The sequence below is a fragment of the Rosa chinensis genome, chromosome 1 (assembly GCF_002994745.2).
Source record: "Rosa chinensis cultivar Old Blush chromosome 1, RchiOBHm-V2, whole genome shotgun sequence".
NCBI lineage: Eukaryota > Viridiplantae > Streptophyta > Magnoliopsida > Rosales > Rosaceae > Rosa > Rosa chinensis.
This window is the reverse complement of record NC_037088.1, coordinates 61,713,048-61,733,927: the sequence shown is the minus strand read 5'-3', so window position 1 is coordinate 61,733,927 and position 20,880 is coordinate 61,713,048. Positions and strand designations below refer to the sequence as shown.

At 37.8% G+C, this 20,880-nt stretch overlaps 3 protein-coding genes across 3 annotated transcripts; 1 reads left to right on the top strand and 2 right to left on the bottom strand.

The window, feature by feature from the left end:
• Window positions 1-2,632: 2,632 nt before the first annotated feature.
• LOC112183383 (zinc finger CCCH domain-containing protein 54) lies at window positions 2,633-3,355 on the bottom strand. The gene has a single exon (XM_024321748.2). The coding sequence runs from the start codon at window positions 3,353-3,355 to the stop codon at window positions 2,633-2,635; it is 723 nt and encodes a 240-aa protein (XP_024177516.1).
• A 3,444-nt stretch (window positions 3,356-6,799) lies between these two features.
• LOC112171391 (probable transcription factor At5g61620) lies at window positions 6,800-8,775 on the top strand. The gene is made up of 4 exons (XM_024308587.2): window positions 6,800-7,192; window positions 7,764-7,978; window positions 8,063-8,323; window positions 8,479-8,775. Exons 1-4 carry the CDS (start codon window positions 6,886-6,888, stop codon window positions 8,773-8,775), a joined length of 1,080 nt encoding a protein of 359 aa, XP_024164355.1. The 5' UTR covers window positions 6,800-6,885.
• Window positions 8,776-11,352: 2,577 nt separating this feature from the next.
• Window positions 11,353-14,120, bottom strand: LOC112193765 (GTP-binding protein YPTM2). Its single transcript, XM_024334026.2, has 8 exons — window positions 13,950-14,120; window positions 13,502-13,574; window positions 13,035-13,082; window positions 12,910-12,957; window positions 12,451-12,522; window positions 12,188-12,343; window positions 11,980-12,083; window positions 11,353-11,750 (listed from the first exon to the last, which is right to left on the bottom strand). Exons 1-8 carry the CDS (start codon window positions 13,961-13,963, stop codon window positions 11,657-11,659), a joined length of 609 nt encoding a protein of 202 aa, XP_024189794.1. The 5' UTR covers window positions 13,964-14,120; the 3' UTR covers window positions 11,353-11,656.
• Between the last annotated feature and the right edge of the window lie 6,760 nt (window positions 14,121-20,880).

Sequence of the window (20,880 nt, the reverse complement as noted above, 5' to 3'; positions counted from 1 at the left end):
TATTTGTGGTATTAAATGTCATCTAATCCTAAGATAGACTAGAAATTCATTAAGATGAAATTTCCAATTAATATTATGCAAGTTCAAATTCTCAATGTAGTATTCTTTCTGCAGTCTCAATGCACTGCATGTTTGCTTAACAATTTTTTTTTGTTATCATTAAAATTTGAATTTATACCTACATTTTGTTAGAGAAACATGTCTTATCATTAAATCAAATAATAGTTGACATTTCCATGTTTATTTGGGAAAAAAAATATTACTTGATCAGTTGTGTATCTCTAAGTTTGTAACAACTAGGTAGTGACTCAATTTTATAGTGATTTCTCAAATTATGAACTATTTGAATCCCTCTCACTCGGACGCTCCTTTCACTACTCGAGGGAACTGAAAGTGGGATTGAGTAGTTAGGTACACATGAAGACTAATCACTCTAATCCATACACACAAATAATAAAAGGAAAATTAAGTTACTATTTCGGTCACCGGTGACGCATTGTTATGCGGAAAAAGATGAAAAAAGAAAAGACGTTAAATTTGCTAGTCACGAGTTATCGGTGCATCAGAGAAAAAAGATAAATAAAGGAAGATGCCAGACTTGTCGGTCAGGAGTTTTTTTATGCCTTTTAGTAAAAAATTAAATTAAATTGCGTAATCACAGAGAGACGTGCGATCTTTCCTTTCCTTTAAATCTCTATATATACCAACACCTAGCTACCCAAGGGAAAGCAAGAAACACAGAGGGAGAGGAAGATGAGAGGTTATGAGGAAACCAAGTCGGAGAAAATATAGATTGATTTTGTATCCCCGCCTTTCTAAATATCTAGATCCGTTCTTTCTAGAAAAATATCTAGATTTATAGCATATCTCTAAGCAGAAAAAATTTCCGTCTCTAGATAATCGATTTAACTTTGCCCCTTCTAATAAGTCTGGATATGCTGCTTATACTGGTAAAGAAAATTTGTTCATCTCTCGGTGGCTATTGTTAACGAGGTGAGCGTTTTATTTCCTTATTTTCAAAGTGGTATGCCTAATTATAGTTCGATTTATGTGATTAAAACATATGCCAAAAGAACTTATCTCTCAAAACTCAATCACGTTATTTGTTCATAACAACATAACAAGTTTGTATCTAGAGTCATTGATTTACGAATTCCAGACATATAAAATGTTGGACGTCAGAGTCAATAGTTCATCGGTGGTGTTTCATTGTCTACATATTATGGGTGATATGTGCATTTCCTTTTTTCGTGATTGTAATCAGAGTTCTGTTACTTAGCAGGATATTTTTTTTTTGTTAGGTAAGAGGGGAATCAAACTCTTGATCTAATCTAGTCGTAACCCACTAGGGCATCTTTTTATCCTCTTTTTAAATCAAAATTCATTTGATCGTACTATTTGTTTTGAGTATAATACTATTTGATCTAGTGACATTTGTAAGTGGTAAGTCTTGATTTTGAGTTTTTGACACATGAATTAGTTATTGTGTATTGTGCCACGAAAATTAACATGTAAATCTAACAATTTATCTCAAAATTTTCAACTGTTCAGATCTAAAGCTCAATTTCCATCTACTTATGTTTTTTTTACTTTCAATTTAACTTACTTCTTAATTCCTCGATTTCATCATTATTTGTTTCTAATCTTCTCTCTTTTGGCATTTTTACTGAATTTGTCTTACAGGTACTGTAGAAATAGACAGGGAAAAAGAAAAGGAAAAAAAAAAAAAACTAGTCCTCGATGTTAAGTACGTAGTAGGAAAATCGATGGTGTGAACTTTGCGGGTAAGACGGGTTGCTGTTTTAGCTTGCTACTTGCTATCTTGTTCTCTTTTGTCGATGCAGTCACGTCGGTGCGGACGGCGGAACGGTTAGGCTGACAAATAACAAATTTTTCTTTTTCTTTTTTTGTCTTCCTTTTTTTAACCCTCAAGTGAAAATAAAACAGGTTTACACTAGATCTTTCCCTTTAATTTTCATAAAATCATAGCCCTTCTACATCAGAAACAAAATAAAAACTAAGGGATCGTCTACAAGACATTAATGTACCGATACATCAAGTAGACTAGATTCAATACAGAGGTAGACTAGCTCAGTACATGGGTAGACATGTATGGAGTTAGTCTACCCTTATACCAAGCTAGTCTACATCTGTATTGAACCTAGTCTACTTGATATATCAGTGCATTAATGTACTGAAGTATTTTCCAAAAACTAATATATTAAACAAATAAAACATTAATTGTATCCTTTTAGAACTTATGAAAGTAGTTTCACAGTATTGTCATTATAATATAGATCGAGCATAAAAAAATGGAGAACTGTAGGAAATTAAGCACAAATAAAAGATAATGTTATTATGCACTTATGAAACATATAGACTCCTTAATCCTTAACCAAATAACCAATACATTAATATTACACACACAGCCATTATTCGAGCTCCAGATTTCAGCTCTAGACTGCATCTTCTTAACTAATAGAATTACAACCTACCCCATAAGTACTTGATCGTAATTACTAACTACTAGAATTATACCCCCAAACCTAAATTAAACACTATAATTAACAAGTCAATTAACCTTAAGCTAATGACTCCAGACTCCCCTCATCAATACAATCCCCCAAGAAATTTACTGCAACAGCTCCGAAACCCAATCAACCTCCAAAGTTTCCGGCAGCCCATTCTCGTCGACCCTCATATCCACCTCACCACTACCACCATTGCCCTCCTGATCATTTAACTTCAATGCCCTCAAACTGCTCAAAAATTCAGAGAACCTGTCGGCGACAATAACATTGTTATTTGTCGCCAACCGTTCTGGCGACCGCACTGAGGTGGCTCCATTGGCACCGCTCATCAGCAAGTGATCTCCGACGGGGCGATAGACAAAGTTGTTGTGGTGCTGTCGACACTTGAACGATTTGGTCGACTCGGGTGGCGGGACCCGCAGCTGGTCCGGGGAGTGAGCAAAGAAGCAGACCTTGCGGGTGCACAACAGGCCCGCATTGCAGGCGCGCGTGCGGTAACGCGCAGGGTGGAGCCAGTACTCGAACACCCCGTGCGCGTACTCGCACGCGTCGCCCTTGTAGCAGACGCCGTTGCGGAAGGCCGGGCAGACTATGGCGGCGTAGGGATACCTACGCGGGTCGCGGCGCTGTGCTTTCTCGCCGCGATGGGCGTAGGGGCAGTCGGTCCAGTCGTGGCTGCGCATTCTCGGGCAGCGCTTGATTTTGTAGGAGTACATCCGGAACTCGTCGGAGCTGAAGAAGCCGGTGTCATGGCCATGGTGGAAGTACTGCTCGACGGGAACGGGAACAGGAACGTAATCGTAGAATTGGTACCCGTTCAACATTTTTCTGTAGCGGAATGTGATTGCAAATGTAATGTGTTTTCTTTGTAATGCCACCAGTTGAGCTCAATCGATGGCTCTGAGCGATGAGGAAAGTAGAGGAAGGGGGTGCATTTATAACATGAAGAGCTCAACTCTGGTTGAGTTAAAGTATCTGCATGGTCTAACGGCGGTTACGAACGTTAATGACGGAGAGGACTCCTTGGCGGATCGTCCGGGACTTGAGATTTGCATGCATTCTGCTTCCTAGTGTAATTTGGAGCCAGTTGTTAGGCCTAGAGGAAAAGCTTTCGCCATGTGTTGGAGGACATGTCGAGCTGATGGAGTCAGGGATGGAACAAAGTGACGGACCCTAACGGAGGTCACAACGGCGGCGTTTTTGGCAGGGAAATGGCAAAGTGCATGGGTGAGTCCACGTGGAAGTGATAAGTAGACTGACTTATATGGAGCTGAAACATGGACATGGATTCTGTGGGACACGTGTTTTGGGGTTTGGGGACTTCAATGGTCCTTGGGCTAGTTCGAAATGTGTTGCAAGTGTTTTCGAGTCTTTTAATTTTAGGGGTTCTGTAATTAAATGACAAATCCATCAAAGTAAATTTTCTAGATTCTGTACTCAAAGTTCTTTCCCAAGTTAATCCACTTGTCCAATTTTTTGGAAAAAGGAAAATTGAGTTTATCATGAACAAGAAAGCTCAGGCACGGTGATGAAAGTTTTGCCAAAAATCAAAGCAAAGAGAAAGGATGTGAAAAAGAAAATAATAAGTGGCAAGAGCTACAGTGCCATTTAATTTGTGATTGAAATTTTATCACTTTTTTTATTTAGTTTTGCTTTTATTAACTTATTTTATAAGTATATATCATCCATCATTGTGCTCAAAGTGTCTTGATATTATTCTCTATAAGAAAGAAAATAGTACAAGGAAGAAACTTACGAGTGTGGATTACAACATTATGCAAGATTTTCTATTAAATTTATTTTTATTAACTTTTTTAATCAAAGGTGATGAAAAGAAAATATATATCATTCAATTATGTACTTACGATATTTTGCATTTAACCAAGCTAATTAATTTATCTTGTCTCTTTTTCAGATGTACTCCTTTCTTATCTTTTATTCTACAAAGTGTAAATTTAATACTAGTAGTTGGAGACAAATTTACTAAAAAAACTCGACGTCATTCCCCATTGGGTTGACCCAAAACCCTCACTTTGATATTGTCTTTGCATTTTCTATTGAGCCTTGAGCTCGCTACTGATGACGGTTGCGTTGACGGTGGAGCCCAGGTTTGGGGTTTGCATGGCATCAGTTAAATTATTCACATAGAACCAGGGAAGGGCATCGTCTTGTTCCTCTGCACCGATCGAAAAGCATAGAATCTTCACAAGGAAAACAGTAAGCTTTTTTTGTGAAACTGAAGCGCATGCATATGAACACGTGGTGGGCTGATAAGTAAGGGGGCGTATAAAATGCCAAACATTTTCCCTGAAAACCCTGAAAGCTGACCACTGTTTTATTTGTCCGTTTCCTTTTCAGTATGCGTTTTCTCCGTGGTTTTATGCCCAAACGACAAAGCTCCGGAACTAACTCCTTTAACGTAACCCATATCTCGTGTCGTTCTCTTCTCTTCTTAAAAAAGAAAGAACGAGAGAACGCGAGGTATAGTGCGCACTCAAAACCAAGTTCATTGTTAATTGTGATCGATTTAACGTACAAAATCTAGCTTGGTGATATGTAATTTGTTCGAAACTAGTCCTCACACACTGCCGGGAATCATGAGCCCTAACTGGATTTGGAATCAAATAATAATTGGTGGCTGCAGATTGTTAGACATAAATATTTGAGGGAGGAGAACGTACTTTTTGATCGATGCTTAGAAAAGGGTGCCCGATCTAGTGGTATTTTTATGGGGATTGATATTGTAATCAGTTACCGTCAGGAGATGGTGAAAAAAAAAAAATTGTGAATTGGAAACAAAATACTAGAAATGGTGAATGGATCGATATTCCATCTCAATTTGGTTTTAACAGGCTGTTGTTAATATTTGCTTAGAATTAAGGATAAGATATCTAGATACATAATAAGATGCTTTGGAGGTTTGAAAGTTTAACAACATTTGCTTAGAATTAAGGATAAGCTATCTAGATGCCGAAGATGATTTGGAGTTTTGAAAGCTTAACAACATTAATTTGCTCATAATTAAGGATAAGCTTAAAAACATGTGGGTTATGTTTTGAGTTCGTACCAAATTGTATGTTGTTCTATTACCTACTCATACTTTGTAGTGGTTTAATTTAGTTTATATGAAGTATACAAATTACTGAATTACTTCCTAGCTATCAAATTCGTAAGATTTTGGTCAGTAAATTGTTGTCAACGCTTACATGTGTCTAGTATATATATGTTAGATATTGCATATATATTTGGCTATTAAAAAAAAAATCTCAACTTCGAACAAACGCTTGACTCAAAAGTTGAACATGAAAATCTGAAATTGATCTTGTTGCATACATGGTGGTTTGTACTTTGTAAATAACTTTTTTCCAAGAATCACACTTTGAGGGTTCATTTCATCTCCCGTGAAGTATAACTTTATAAATTTTATAATTTAAGAGTACCTGTTTTTTTAATAAATCGATCACTATGTTAGTTAGTTTCTTGCCATACAAGTAAGAAAGTAATAATTTCCCAAACTAAATAAGCTTATCCCTAATTAACTGACCAAACATTGTTATTGAGTCTAGGAAACGAACGTAATTTACGCCACCATCTTTAGTCATTTATCTAGACAGATCACAATGATTTAGTTCAAGTATATTAACTGTATCTAGAAATTTCCCATTTGAGTATATTTTGTCTCCTATTCCCTCATATAGTGGATATTTCTCCCACCGTTTGATTCTGTATCTCAATATACTAATGAAACTGAATATTAGCTGTATTGATTAGATTTTGATTATCCCCCAAATTAGACATCTAAAATTGGAATTTGGGTTTTTGACCGGCATCAACAAAGAAGCTGGAAAAAGGTGAAAACATCCCCTTTTTCTCTTTTTCCCACTTTTGTTACTTTTTGTGGTAAAATGATAAAATTAGTGCCCTACTCGCTGGAAGACCGAGTTTCTAGAAAGGCACAAATCATCGCGTGAAACTAGTACTGATTTCACGCGATGCCACGAGGCATCTATTTTTTGCAAGAAGAAATTAATCCGTGTTTTTACAGTCACTCAACGGCTCGGATTTGTGCTGACCTGCTAATAGAAGGAACAACAGCCCTTGATTTGGTGCTTTCCTTAATTGTTCTCCAAGGCAACGTTGGTAAGGGTAATAGCGTCATCCCATTATTGCTTTGTTATCACACTAATGTAAATATCATAGACTTATTATAGAAAAGGAAGGTAAAAGAGCCCATAAATACTAGACCTCAAAGACTTCATCACACGAAAAAACACAAACACAAAAGCTATCCAATTGACAATACCACTTCCGTCATCATCTTCTTCAATCTTTGTGGTTCCTTTTGCCGATTACAATGGTGAAGGAATCGGCACGAAAGTGTTCGCATTGCGGTCACAACGGGCACAATTCTAGGACTTGCAACCACATAGGGCATTTAACCCCCAATAACAACAAGGGGGTTTGTTTGAAGCTTTTTGGGGTGAACATAATGGAAAGACAGGACGATTCTATGAAGAAGAGTTTCAGCATGGGAAATCTCCAGTCTGCCGGAAACGGAGACCAAAACAACAACATCAATGTCGGAGCTGACGATGCCGGCTACCTCTCTGACGGCCTCATCCATAACAAGAAACGCAAAGCCGCCCATGAAAGAAAAAAAGGTACATACTTGTACCTAGATTTCAAGTAGTTTTTGATGGCTACTGATTAATTCCTTGATGGGTTGGAGGGATCATGAATATGTCGTATAGGTCCTTTTGTTTGTTTCTACATAATATATAGAAATAGGTTTATCACTATTGCATTTAAATGTGATATTCTCTGTGGTTATGGTTGATGTTAGTTCTTGATGAAATTTCGTCTACATTTTATTGTCACTTTTAAATTAGCAGAATTTGTTTCTGGATTTGAATGTCTATTAATTATGCATACGAGTCTTCTGGATTCGAATTGATTGCTTTTCTTCTATTCCCCACCTCTATGAGTCTTTAATTTTTCTTTTTGATGAGAAAGTTGCATTCATATTAGTGTTTCTTGTTGTGTATGAGTCTTCACACTGATACATAAGCCCCCTTTCTAATCCATATAAGTTGGCTTCTCCAACTGTCTTTCTTCTTGTTTAAATGTTATGAACCTTCTTAAATTACGGCTTTTTTAAGATTGACAGCAATATTATGATTTTGGATTTAAAACAATACTAAATTCTGAATTATTTTTTCAATGTATCTCCAGGGAGACCTTGGACTGAGGAAGAGCATAGAGTATTCCTAGCCGGATTGAAAAAGCTTGGGAAAGGCGATTGGAGAGGTATTGCAAGAAATTTTGTGACAACTAGAACCCCAACACAGGTTGCAAGTCATGCACAGAAGTACTTTCTTAGGCAGGCTACCAACGACAAGCGTAAACGAAGAACAAGTCTATTTGATTTGCACTTCAAAGAACTATCTGTATGCCCCTCTCTTCACAATCAGTAACTTACTGTGCATTTTGGTGTGATGTAAATGACAGATCGGTTATTGATCAACTTGTAGGAACAATGTGCTCATCAAGATTCTCCACTCTCACCGACAGCCAAAACAGCCGAAGCTTCTTCTTCTTCTTCTTCATCACCAGGTAGCAGCTCTAAAGTTCTGCCGCAAATCACTACAACTACGAACTCGCAACAGGCAAGCATGCCAGGTCAGGTCCTGAACCGATTTCCACATCTATGCTTGGATAGCCCCCCACCTGTTGCTCAAATGCCTGCAGCATCTTGCAGTGTTCCTAATTACGCTCCAGTTATCCCATACATGGTAAGTAGATTTCAAGATTACTAGCCTAGGTACTTTGATTACTTTCATTAACGTGTAGTGGTACAATATCAGCAATTGTCACGCTGTTTGGCATATCGATCTTCTGCACTAATGTTTATAATTAAGTAGTTTAATGATCATCTTTCCATCAGCAGGTGGGAATGCCTGGGACTGTACCATATACAGCAGCAATGCACTATGGCAGTCCAACTTTCCACTACATTCTTAAGACGCAGGGTGGTAGTTTCGCTACATGTCCACCGGTTATTTCTCACCCATCAGGGATTCCATCATCACCGAAGTCTCTCCCAAGCAGTCCGTCGATGGGAGTTCATCGTAGGAACTCGTCGATCTCTAAGAAAGATGCTTTAGAGCTTAAAATTGGGCAGCCACAACCATCTCAAGGAGCCAATTTGTCATCCTCTTCTTCTGGGGCAATCAGAGTCACATAGAAAATGACATGTTACATCCCTTTTTTCTTTTTGAAGTTTTGATTTTCAAGCTGTATTTAGAAGTATTACAAGAATAATCTACAAATTTCATTAAAGAGGTGTTGAGTTGTACAATGCGGCAAATTATTAGTATCAATATTGTTATTTTGATAATGATATGACCTAAGTTACTTGCATGAGTTCAATAATGACTATATGGATTTATACTCCACTAACTCATGATTCAAATTTCAAAGTTAATTAATGTAAATTGCCACCGTGAAAGTGGTACTCCACTTTTTCCTGAACTAGTATATTCCGCACTTTTTCTCATCATTTGGGCTAACCCAAAAGCTTAACAAGTTGAGTAAAGTTTATTTATTATTATTTAGATTTTTTCAATTGGGGATAAAAGCTTGTTAAAAAAAAAAGACTTTTAGAAAGACCTAAGCATGATTGCATTTGTTGGATTAGTGAACCAAATGAAGTCTAAGTGGGACAATAGAACAATGAACCAGAGTTCAGAAGCTTGACAAGAAATTAACACCTTATGTCAGTTATGTGATCAATGTAATGACATTATTAGAAACGCATACATATTTCATTTAAGCATCCACACCAAACACTAATTTCATTTTGATGAGTCGCTAGAGTGTCGCAACCTCCTCTCTTTCGGAATCAAGAGAAGGACTTATATATGCCCTACATTGTTTGCCTCTAAGAAGCTAATATCATCTAATCCCTTATTTGATTAAAAAAAAAAAAAGGTAGCTAGCTAGAATCCCAACACAAGTTTCTAGTCATGCACATAAGTACTTCCTCAGGCAGGCCGCAAATGATCGACAAGAGAAAACAAAGAACAAGCAGTCTGTTTGATACGAGGAAAATTGTATAATGCGATTTTTTTCTTTCAAATGATCAATTCTAATCTTTTGATGATGATGAAATGAGCTTAGTTAGTTGTGATGGAGAGTTGTATTCCAAATGATGTAGTAAGAGATTCTCGTTGGAGATATTGGCATGCTTCAAAAGCTACTTAGACTTCATTACGGATCCCAATTAGAAAGCATTTACCAAAGGAAGTAAATCTCAAGGGAAATTGACAATTTGTTTAGCCCTTGTACAAGTAATTGGAACTGTAGCTCACTTAACTGACTCTTAAACAGAACCAAACCACCTCAATGGGCAAAGACTAGTCAGAAAACCAGAACTCTGTATAACTTTGAGTGCAGAGAATCAGTTCCAAAATGCAGATCGTATGAACTAGTAAAGAAGACTTCCTAGCATATATATGATGGTCCATGAAATCGAAAATAATGGGGAATGCATGCATGTGATCGAGCACAGAGAATCGTTTGAAAGTTGGACCATGCTAGATTTCTCTGTTCTTTTTCTTTGGTCAAAAACCGTTTTAGAATTCAAACACCACCAGGAGTGAAATTCTATATATAACCAGAGCTCTAGCGAGGCTTCAACTCCATTACCATTACTACTTCATCTTCTCCTTCTTCTTCAGTCTTTCTCTAGTCTCATCTTGTCTCTATTCTTGATCTCTTACGTTTGGGACTCTTAAAGGAAATTAAATACCTCTTCTTTCTGAAATCTTGTTCCCATCATTTTTATCTGAGAGTTTTTTCGTTCATTCTTTTCTCGGTATTCAGGAAAATATGGCTGAAAGCAGTGATGTAAGGTACCTTGAATCAATTTTTTAAATAATTTTATTAGAAAGACCACCATGGAAACCACTTGATTTGTCCACCCGTACTTGGTAGCTAGATGCAAATTTAGACTAATGTTGGGTTTCCTAAATGCAGGCGTTTAATTAGTATGTGCTTCGCTTTTTTCGAAAATGGGATTTGGAACCCAGCCTAACTGGGACTCTGGGAGGAGTTGGTAAGAAGGTATGTCCACAAGCATTTGGTGTGAAGAAACCAGTGTTTCCCAGATGGTGGTTTTACCTCGAAGCATCACCGTGACTAGGTTTCTTCACATGGTGGTTTTATCTTGTTGATCCATTACCCTGACTAGCCTCTTTTCAGTGAGATGTGGCCTTTATCAACTCCCTCGAGGTGACCTCCTCCTTCGGAGCCTTTGGAGACGCTGCGAGCCCGACCTCCTTCTCTGGCGAAATCTGGAATTCCAATTGGGTTGTGTGAATGTTTTTGTGACTCATTGCAAACACTGAAGACGAGTACAGAAGAGGATGCACCCCGTAAAAATTGTACAGTTCAACTGTAAATTCAAAGGTTTGAAAAAAGTCTAATACAGATTTATTAGAGCTTCTGAAACCCAGATATATATGCTTTTGTTTTCATATTTGACATGGATTGCTCCAAATGAAATATTGGCACAAGAGCACGCCAACAAGAACTCTTCATTAGCAAGTTTTGTTTAAATTGATGATGAGCATTTTCCCATAACCATCTTTCAAACTTAATGAGATAAAGCGGGGACTCTAATTAAACCATCACGTGTTTTGTAACCAGTTATTAATGATTCAAGAGGTCAAAGATGATGGGCTAGAAAGTCAAATTTTAAAAAAAGAACCAAGTGAAAACGATAGTAGATAAGCATAATAACAAATTAGCACTCATTAAATAGGTGATCAATGTAGCGACATCAGAAGCACAGATTTCATTTTAAGCATCCACACGAAACACTAACTCCAATTTAACGAGTCACTTGAAACAGAAGAAAGTGTAGCTGAGAACCGAACATCATTTTGTACATACCAGTTAAAGACTAAAAAGAATGGAATTTGAGAGTAACTTATAAAACATACTGACAAGCAAGTCATTATATATGGTTTCAGAAGGCACAAGTAGTCATCTACAGTTTAGAGAAGAATGAGAAGCCTTCTCCTACATGTGCGCATGCCACAGAAGATCAGCATCGAAACCAATTAAGATGAGCAGCAGCCAGAATTCTGGTTGACAGGTTGTCCTCGAATTTGCACTGTTGGTGGCCTCGCATTGTTCATTGGTTGAGTTGCCATCCTGCAATATGTAATGAAAACCAATTATATATCTGAAAAGGCCAGAGAGCTTCTAGAACAATTATGTCGTGATAGCAATAGTCAATGAATTTAATCCTTTCATAGTTCATTCAATTCAAAATTGCACCAGACTGTACAGTGCAAAGATCATGTCCCATTTGAAAGTTTTCTTTTTCTACAACAGTAGAAATGAGGAAAAATATACACGACATAAGATATACAAAAGTTACCTATTCTTGATGTCAGCAGACATTGCCATAAAAGCCTGCTCCACATTAGTAGCATTTTTTGCACTAGTCTCCATGAAAGGAATCCCAATCTCATCAGCAAATGCCTTTCAACAAACCAATGGAATCAGGAAATAGTGATTTAAATATTCAGGAGTTCATTGGACGATATTTTGGAAACAGGGAAATTAGAGGGTATACAATTTTTCACCTTAGCTGTTTCATAAGACACAACTTTGTTAGCAGTGAGGTCAGACTTGTTGCCAACAAGAAGCTTGTTTACATTCTCACTGGCATAACGGTCAATTTCACTCAACCATTGCTTCACATTGTTGAAGCTCTCTTGGTCTGTCACGTCATAGACTATCTGCAACATGCACCAAAACTGTTAGACAGAATCCACTGTACCAGAACTTGAGACGAAATCCTGTATTCACAGAAAAGATTTGGAAAAAAGAAGAAGAAGAAACTTACTATAATGCCATGTGCCCCACGGTAGTAGCTACTAGTAATTGTCCTAAAACGTTCTTGTCCAGCAGTGTCCCACTACAAGTCAGCAGAGAACAAATTATGAAAAATAATTCTAATAAGCTAGATGGACTAAATGGAAGCATTTCATACAATCCAGTGCAAAATAAACATTGTGAATATGCACGCACTATAGATTTCTTCAAAAAGAGAGGTAATTGAACCAAAAGCAAACATGTAACGAACCTCATGGAATAAGAGATCCTACTAAATTAAATTGCTGAATGTTGAAAGAAAAGACACAAACACAAAACGGAACAAGCACCAACGGACCAACCAGTACTTAAAAGGGAATAAAAAAGAAGCAAGCCAGCCAGCCACAAGATTTCACATCATTTTAGATTTGGTTAACTACAAAATGCATAATTTCCCAGACACTGATTTGAGGGAGGGAGCGAGACTCACAATTTGAAGTTTGATTGTTTTACTATCTTGCTCCACAGTGCGAATTTTCTACAGAAAAGGAAAACAAAATGATTAGGAAGTCATATTTATGATAAACAGATATTCACACCAAGAATAGAGCTTACAAAATCAACTCCGATTGTGCTGATATAGCTGTCCAGATATGAATCATCCTGTATCATTAAATAGATAATATAGTCAGCAATAATCTTCATGGATTCAGCTCCAGTAATGATCAACTACATTGTACTTAAGCAGCAGATGCTCAGAAATAGAAGATATAGATGGTTAAGTCAACAGGCTGTTTTCTCAGAACTCACCATAACAAACAATTTGTTTCAGCTGCATTTCAACTAATAATTACTACATACAAGAATAATTTTTTATTTTAATTTCAGCAAGTAACAACCAAATGTGCAGCATAAAGACTTGTTTCAAACTCTTCAATAAGAAATCCGAGATGCACATATCGGACACTGGATCACCAATATACAATCCACATCACATTTAATAAGCAACACGGTTTTCTTAGCAGCAGCATAAATCAAGAAAATGCGGCAGAGACCAAACGGCCAGAGTCTCAAAAACTTACAGCAAACCTCAGAAGAAGACACGACTTTCCAACCCCGGAGTCTCCAATCAGCAGAAGCTTAAACAAGTAATCACTGCAGACGAGAAAACATTTCAACACAATCAACTCTACGCAATACTCAAAATTCCGAATCACATACAACCTCTACAAGTCTAGACACAATCTAACAATCAACACTCTCGGTCGAACCATAACATCAAGATCATACACCGAGGTCTACCTAAAGCAATTACCTCAAATCACCATCTAACTAGATTAGCTTAAACAAATTAAAGGAAAAACCACAATTCAAGACTAAAATCGAGAAAACAAACAGAATTTCAAAAAAATAATAATAATAATAATAAAAATTGAACAGAAATACACAAATGAATACGGATCTAGATTAAATTTTTCAATGTCAGGAAAACGACGGAGTGATTCAGATACAAAGAGATCGGAGACTTACTATTCAGGATTCATGGCTGGGAGCGGTTTGATGAGGTAGGAGGAGTGCGACCGGGATTGGACCGGTCCGGCGAGAAGGGAACGTTGAGACCAGGTTAGATTCTTTCACACGACGACGAAGAAGAAGAAGAAGAAGAAGAAAAGGGAGAACTGGAAAATGACAAAGTGATGATGAAACCGAAAAGTGCGGATATATATAGAGGTGAAACCAAAAGCCCCGTAATAATTTGGAGACGGAGACTTTTACCGCCCTGTGGGCCGATCGTGGCCCATAATCTCAAGTACCAATTTTGGAGGATTTTGTTTTTGTTTTTTTTTTTCAAACTTGGTTAATATTAGAGAAAAGGGAGAAATATTACTTTGGTCATCGAACTATGACTTGCTCGACACTTTGGTCATCCAACTTTTAAAAACTTCATTTTGGTCATCGAACTATCTCACTGTATATCACTTTGGTCATTCCGTCAGTTTTCTCTGTTAACTCTAGGGGTATTTTGGAGATGAAATGTTTTACCCCCCATTTTTATAACTTAATCCAATTTTCCCCGCCTAAACATAAAACTTTATCCAATTTTGCCAACTTTTCGCTTCTTTTATTCATGCATTCATCATCAGTAATCAAAGCATAAAATAGAGAAAAATAATCGAGTAAGAGAATGATTCAAAGTGAGGGAATATAAAAGGAAGAAAAATATTGTTTTAATAAATCGATGAATTATAAGAGGGAAAAGTTGGCAAAATTGGATGAAGTTTTTATGTTTAGGCGGGAAAAGTTGGATTAAGTTACAAAAATGGCGAGTAAATCTTTAAATCTCCAAAATACCCTTGGAGTTAACAGAGAAAACAGACGGAATGACCAAAGTGATGTGCGATGATATAGTTTGATGACCAAAATGAAGTTTTTAAAAGTTGGATGACCAAAGTGTCGAGCGAGCCATAGTTCGATGACCAAAGTGATATTTCTGCCTATAGAAAATGATGCTTCTGTCACCATAGTAATTCAATTTCATAAAAAGAAAAAAGAAAAAAAGATAGCCTACAATATTTGACTGGTCGAAACTCGAAAGAGTTGCACATATGAAATTCATTCTTTGCTCGAGTACCTAAACGTTTGAACCCCCAAGAAACTTGAAGTTGATGTGAGATTACATGACTGTGCATGACCACTCAGAGCGGTTTGAAAGACAAAATGGATATATCACAATTTTTACCATTAATTCTCGTCTTTATTTCATGAGGTAATTCCCGCATACCCAAAAATCCTTGGTATTTTTCCCAACTGCCCAACACTTTGGTATTTCACTATTGACAAAAGACAAAGACTCTCAGGGATAGTTTTAACAAACAAATGCCCTCTGTATCTTATGTTGACCTTAGATTCTTCTACCGTTCTATTCAACAAAAAGGAACAGTAAAAACTTCAAAACAAAAACAAGACTAGCCTTCAACATGCCACATTTCACCTAACGACTTCTTGTCTAAACGGCTACTCACAGGGCGGAATCACTGCTGCTTGTCCTAATTTTTCTGTTTTAAAACTGATTCTTTTTGGCTAAACAGTAAGGCTTTAGAACTTTAGCTTTCCATGAGATGCATGCATTCGAATGTTCAAGCTTTGACATAGTAAACCATGCATGATAAAGATGATTACGAAATGTAAAGATAATGACATAAACATTTTAGAAATTAAAGAAGTGGGTGAACATCTATCTGAATTTATTTACTCAAATATACATATGAACTTTAAACAATCAGAGCCTCATTCTCAGGTAAACAGCAATGGCTGTTTAGCTATCCATAATAATGAGAACAGTTACTTACTTGTACTGAAAGCACACTACTTCACACCTAAACAGGAAAGGAAGCACACTGCTATTCTATTTTTATTTTCAGAGGAGTTTTTCTGATCTAAACTTCGAATGCCTTCTAAGAGAAGCTAAAGCTCCTTATATAGGGAGCGGAACTCAAACTAGAATTCAAAATACAAAATGTACAGGACAACTCCGTGACTCTTGCTTTTCGTAGTGCTCCTGCTGGTGGAGGTCGGTCAGGGAAAAGCAAAAGGAAAAAGTGAAATGTTTTTCACTTAACCTTTTCTTTTTGAAAAGGAAAAAGCAAAAGTAGCTTTAGAAAAGTCTAAAGTTCTACAGTTGCAATTTTGGTGCTGATTCTTCACCTGTAGCTTCACATGTTCTCGTCCGTTTCAGAATGGCGGCCAAAGACAAAGGAGTTGTTGTCTGCTTGGGCCATGCGAGTGGTTGTTGCATTATCCTCGACGTCTGTATCAACATACATCTTGTAGTGGTTGTCATTTTCAAGCTTTTCCACCCAACGCATGCATGCCATTGTCGAGTCTATCTCTTTTCTGGTTAGAGATAGGAATATATCGCTGCTGACTACGTCAGGATGATCGTAAGCAGTGATAATCGTTTTTTCTCCTGCTGCCAGGAATGTGTTGCTGCTATCTTCAGAGATGATCTTTTTGATGTAGTCAAGAGTCATGGCCTTCATCCAGGGGATGCTAGAATTTGGTTGGCCATTGTATGCTACACAGGCTGGTTGAAGATATCTTCTTTGAATAATTCTCACATAATGATATGGAGGAAGATATTCAACTTCACCATCTGTCTTCTGAATCCATTCTGGAGGAGTGGATCTGAACTTCAGACGAAGCATACAGTTGTCTTTTCTGATGTTCTTGACCGTGTTGACAATAATAGGCGGCAAGCCTCTTAGATCATCATTAGTTTTAGTCCATAAATTATGGACAAAACCATTTTCAACAAGCCAAAGCTTGTGTTCTTGAGGATGTTCACTTTGAACATTTACCAGGTATCTTCCAACATATGGTCCTGAGACAATGAAGAGGGTTGGGGGAACTAGGTTTTCAGGATTGTGCCTTCCTATCAGATTATGGAATTCATACCAGTCTGATTCATTGAGTGCCATGATAGGGACCCTAGCACTTTCTGGACTTTCAAGGAAGGATAGTTTTTCTTTCCTTACAGCACTCTGCTGTGTATGAAGCTCTTCACCTTGTGGTCTACCATTCTCGTAGAGTTCTTCAGCTAATGCGAACAGAGCTGGGAACATTAATCCACTGCTTCTTTCTTGAAAGGCAAATAAGAGATTATCCAGGATTGTCTTCTGGTGATAAGCTAGTCTCCTGCCAGTTATGAACACAGGAGTATCAAAAGTTCTTAATTCATAATTAAAAACATTTATAACTCCACTCGGAGTTGGTCTGCTTTTTGGCAAAGCAGCAGCCATCAATGGTCTTGATGTGCCTTTACCGTCTGCCGTTTGAGACGGGCTAGCCAATCCTTTACCCTGGGATTGATCAGTTGAGGCCAAGCCTTTTGAGCTTAGCAGAAACCTTTTAAGGATTTTCTCCTTGGTTTCTTTTGGATCCTCTTCAGGTTCCTGTTCTTTCTCAATCCTTCTGCTTCTGGGATTACGACCTTCGTCATCTTCTCTTTGGCTGAACATTGCCAATTCTCTGGTCAATGCGTCTGGAAGATAGTTCTTGTTACCTGCAATTAATTCAACAGTATAATCATATTGGTTAAGAAATAATTGTCAGTTTGCTAATCTTCCTCTATCAGCAGGTTTGTCAAGTTTGAAATTTTTAAAATTCTTTACTCTAGCACAATCGGTGCGGACAGTAAAGGTTTTTCCCAGATAAGCGGGAGAATTTAAAATCGTTTTCTTGACAGCTAAAATTTCTTTTTCCCCTGTGGGATAATTCAGTTCTGCAGGGCTGAACTTGCCGCTACAAAATTTGCAGATCTTTTCAATGTTAGTTCCAGGCGCTCTCGCTAGAACAACACCGGACCAGTAATTATCACTCGCATCTGTCTGGAGGATAATTTCATCATTCTCTTCTGGTTGTTGAAGAGGAGGGAGGTTCTTGCAGAGATTTTTTATCTGCTTCACGATCTTTTCATCATCTTCTGTGAAGTTCCATTTTCTTTTGGAACTTGTCTTGGAAGATAACATTGCTGTTAACCCTGAGATTCTAGGGATGAAATCTTTCCCATAATTTATGACACCAAGGAATCTCTCTAGACTCTTAGCATCAGGGATCCTGTCTGGGAACTTCCAGATTTTTTCAGGAGTGGGAATTTGCTGCAACTCAAGCTTGTTTTGAAAGTGCTTGAGGTTGTGCTCATGGATGAAACTAGCTTCTTCATCTTCACTAGTTTCTTCTTCTTCTTCTTCTGAAGATTCTTCAACAAGCAGTTCTTCTTGTTGTTTTATTTGGAGTATGGGCTGAAATTTGGGTTTGTAGGGGGTAAGATCACCACTATTCTGTTGCGATCTCTGATAGTGAGTAGTAAAACCGGGACCTACCACGCTGAATGCATGTGTGAGTCGGTCTGCCCAGAACACCCGTTCTCCTTTTCTGAAGCCTATCGCTTCTTCATCCTGAATGAATCGTTGTTGGAGAATAAAATCATTGCCCAACAAGAAATCGGATCCTTGGCCTTCAGATTGCCAAACATTCTGGATGATAAATGTTCCTCCACCGATGGTGATATGAACATTTTTTGCTACTTTCTTCATGGTGAGATGGCTTCCATCAAATGTAACACCAGTAGCTGACTTCTTTTTGTCTTCGTTCCAGAGTTCTTCTGGAATTGCAAATCTCTTTGCAACAGTAAATCCTGATCCATTATCTACAAAAGCATGTAGATGATATTTCCTGTGATCAGGGAACTTGAGTCCAATCTCTATGCAGTTGCTGTATCTACTTGTAGAGACGACTTTCGATTGCTGAAGCTCATTTTCTTGAGCTTGTTCATTGGGAATGAATGGTTTACATTCTTCTGGAACATTTTCCTGAGTGGGTGATTCATCTTCATTATCATCCCAATCTGTAGGAATAATCCTTTTGCTGTCTGGATCAGTATACCAGGACGGAGGATCATATCTGACTTTGTAATCAAACTTGCCGGATGGTTGGCCAAGTAGATCCCAAGTGCCTGTATCTGCAGCTATCTCTTGTCTTTCCAAGAGATGAACAGTTTCTGGTGGTTGTTTCACCAGTTTTTCTTTTTCTGGTATTTCAACCAGTTCAATATCTTCATCGATCGTTTCTTCACCGATGATTTCTTCCTTTATTTCTGAGGAAAATGGTTGTTCCATGGTTTCCTGGAACATAGTTGTTTCAACTCTTTTTGTTTGTTCCATGGTTTCCTGGAACAGAGTTTCAACTTCTTTCGCCTTTTTCTCAGCGAAATACTCTTCATATTCTTGCTCAACCCATTGGCTGACAAGACCATTCCTGGTTTTTCTTCTTGCTTCAGCTATGAAGCATTCTTTGTGATACGTCTTCTTAGACTCTTCACAGAACATAGGGAGACCATTCTTCTCTTGACAAAAGCAGTAGTCACAAACGAATGAACCAGGGTTGACCTGATAAGAAGACATGAAGGATTCTGTCTTGCTTTCTTCCCAATTTTTGACTTTCAACACATTCATCTGTCTGGATTCGAAGTGCTCTACTTCAGAATCTATCTCAGACGCTTCTGATGAACTTTCTTCTTCTTCCGACCAGGCAGAGTAGACTGACCTGTCGTCATCTTCATCATCAGAATAGGCTATTTCGTAGCCTTTCATGTTTGCTACCTCTACTATTTGCTCGTATTCTTCAAAGAGAGCTTTAGTAGATCTTTTACCCTTTTCTGGGCATTCATTGGCATAGTGCCCTTCAGCTTTACACAACCAACATCTGCAAGCTTTCTTGCTAGGTTGTTTATGCTGCTGAGTATTCTTCTTTTTCTTGAAGAATTTCTTTTTTGGATCTTTATCCTGTTGCTTCTTGTAATTGGAGCTTTTCTTGAATCTCCAATTCTTCTGATTACTCTTTTTGAATTTTTTAGAGTAATATTTTTCTTTTTTCTTCTTTCTGTGGAATTCGGATTCATGACATCCCCAGTTTGTGGGTATATCAAGTATTCTATAGCAGAAATTTTCAACTCCTTTGAGTTGCTTCTTGGCCATCTTAGCTCTAAGATTGGCTTTGCATTGCTCCTTCAGTAGTTGCCGGATTCTGTCGGCAATCCCTCCAACTGAAAATCTTTCAATTGGTTTCTCAGCTATGCTTTCTCTCACAGCTGTTCTCCATGGTTCAGGGAGCTTTCTGTGCAACAGATTAACTAGATCAGTATTCTCTAGTTCACCAATTGTACAGTAATATTCCTGAAACTCATTCAGGTACTCTTCGAAATATCTCATGTCACAGATTTTGAGAGCATAGATATTCGACTTTGCCGTTTCTTTGGCTTTCTCACTCAGATTTGAGAGATCTCCACAGAACTGATCGTACAGGGGTACTGCAAAATCATACGGAGACTTTGAATTTTTTATCTCTTCAAGCCAGTCTCTTCCTCTGGCAGTTTCTTTGAAAGATAGGTAGTACTTTTTTGCCACTCCAGTAAGAGTAGTTTCATAGTACACCTGCAAATCTGGTGCTTCAAATTTTCCAAGGGTGAGTGCAGAAGCCATCATCAGGCTATCTACCCATTGGTCAATGGTTTTTCTTTTGTCTAGACTCTTGTCTAGGTTCAACCAGATGCCATAGTTCGTAATCGGAACTCTTGGCAGATTGTCCTCGGGGACTAATCTTTGAGAATTTCTTAATTTCTCCTTTTTTACCCTTGGGGGCTTTCTGAACTGGGAGTTTCATTTCCCTTGTTTCTTTTTTTATGAAAGTTCTGGAGCTTCCTCCTTCTTCCATTTCAACATCTTGGTAAGGAAAGACTTTTCTTGTCTTTCTGCATTTGAATTCTTTCATTTCCTCGATTAGTTTTTCTAATCGTTCAGGACTTTCACAATTCTCAGCTTCTTTGTAAAGATCATAGAGCCTCTCAGCTCTGAACATATGGACTGGTCTGAGTAGATCAGCTTCCAAATCTTCTTCTGATATT

What these genes read in the sequence shown, in the direction of transcription:
- LOC112171391 (XM_024308587.2), top strand. Translation starts at nt 6,886, where the DNA reads ATGGTGAAGGAATCGGCACGAAAGTGTTCGCATTGCGGTCACAACGGG. An exon ending in CGCCCATGAAAGAAAAAAAG is followed by an intron (nt 7,193 to 7,763) that starts GTACATACTTGT and finishes ATGTATCTCCAG; the next exon opens with GGAGACCTTGGACTGAGGAA. An exon ending in TGCACTTCAAAGAACTATCT is followed by an intron (nt 7,979 to 8,062) that starts GTATGCCCCTCT and finishes ATCAACTTGTAG; the next exon opens with GAACAATGTGCTCATCAAGA.
- LOC112183383 (XM_024321748.2), bottom strand. Translation starts at nt 3,355, where the DNA reads ATGTTGAACGGGTACCAATTCTACGATTACGTTCCTGTTCCCGTTCCC.
- LOC112193765 (XM_024334026.2), bottom strand. An exon ending in GTCTTCTTCTGAGGTTTGCT is followed by an intron (nt 13,083 to 13,501) that starts GTAAGTTTTTGA and finishes TTAATGATACAG; the next exon opens with GATGATTCATATCTGGACAG. An exon ending in GTGGGGCACATGGCATTATA is followed by an intron (nt 12,344 to 12,450) that starts GTAAGTTTCTTC and finishes TGCATGTTGCAG; the next exon opens with ATAGTCTATGACGTGACAGA.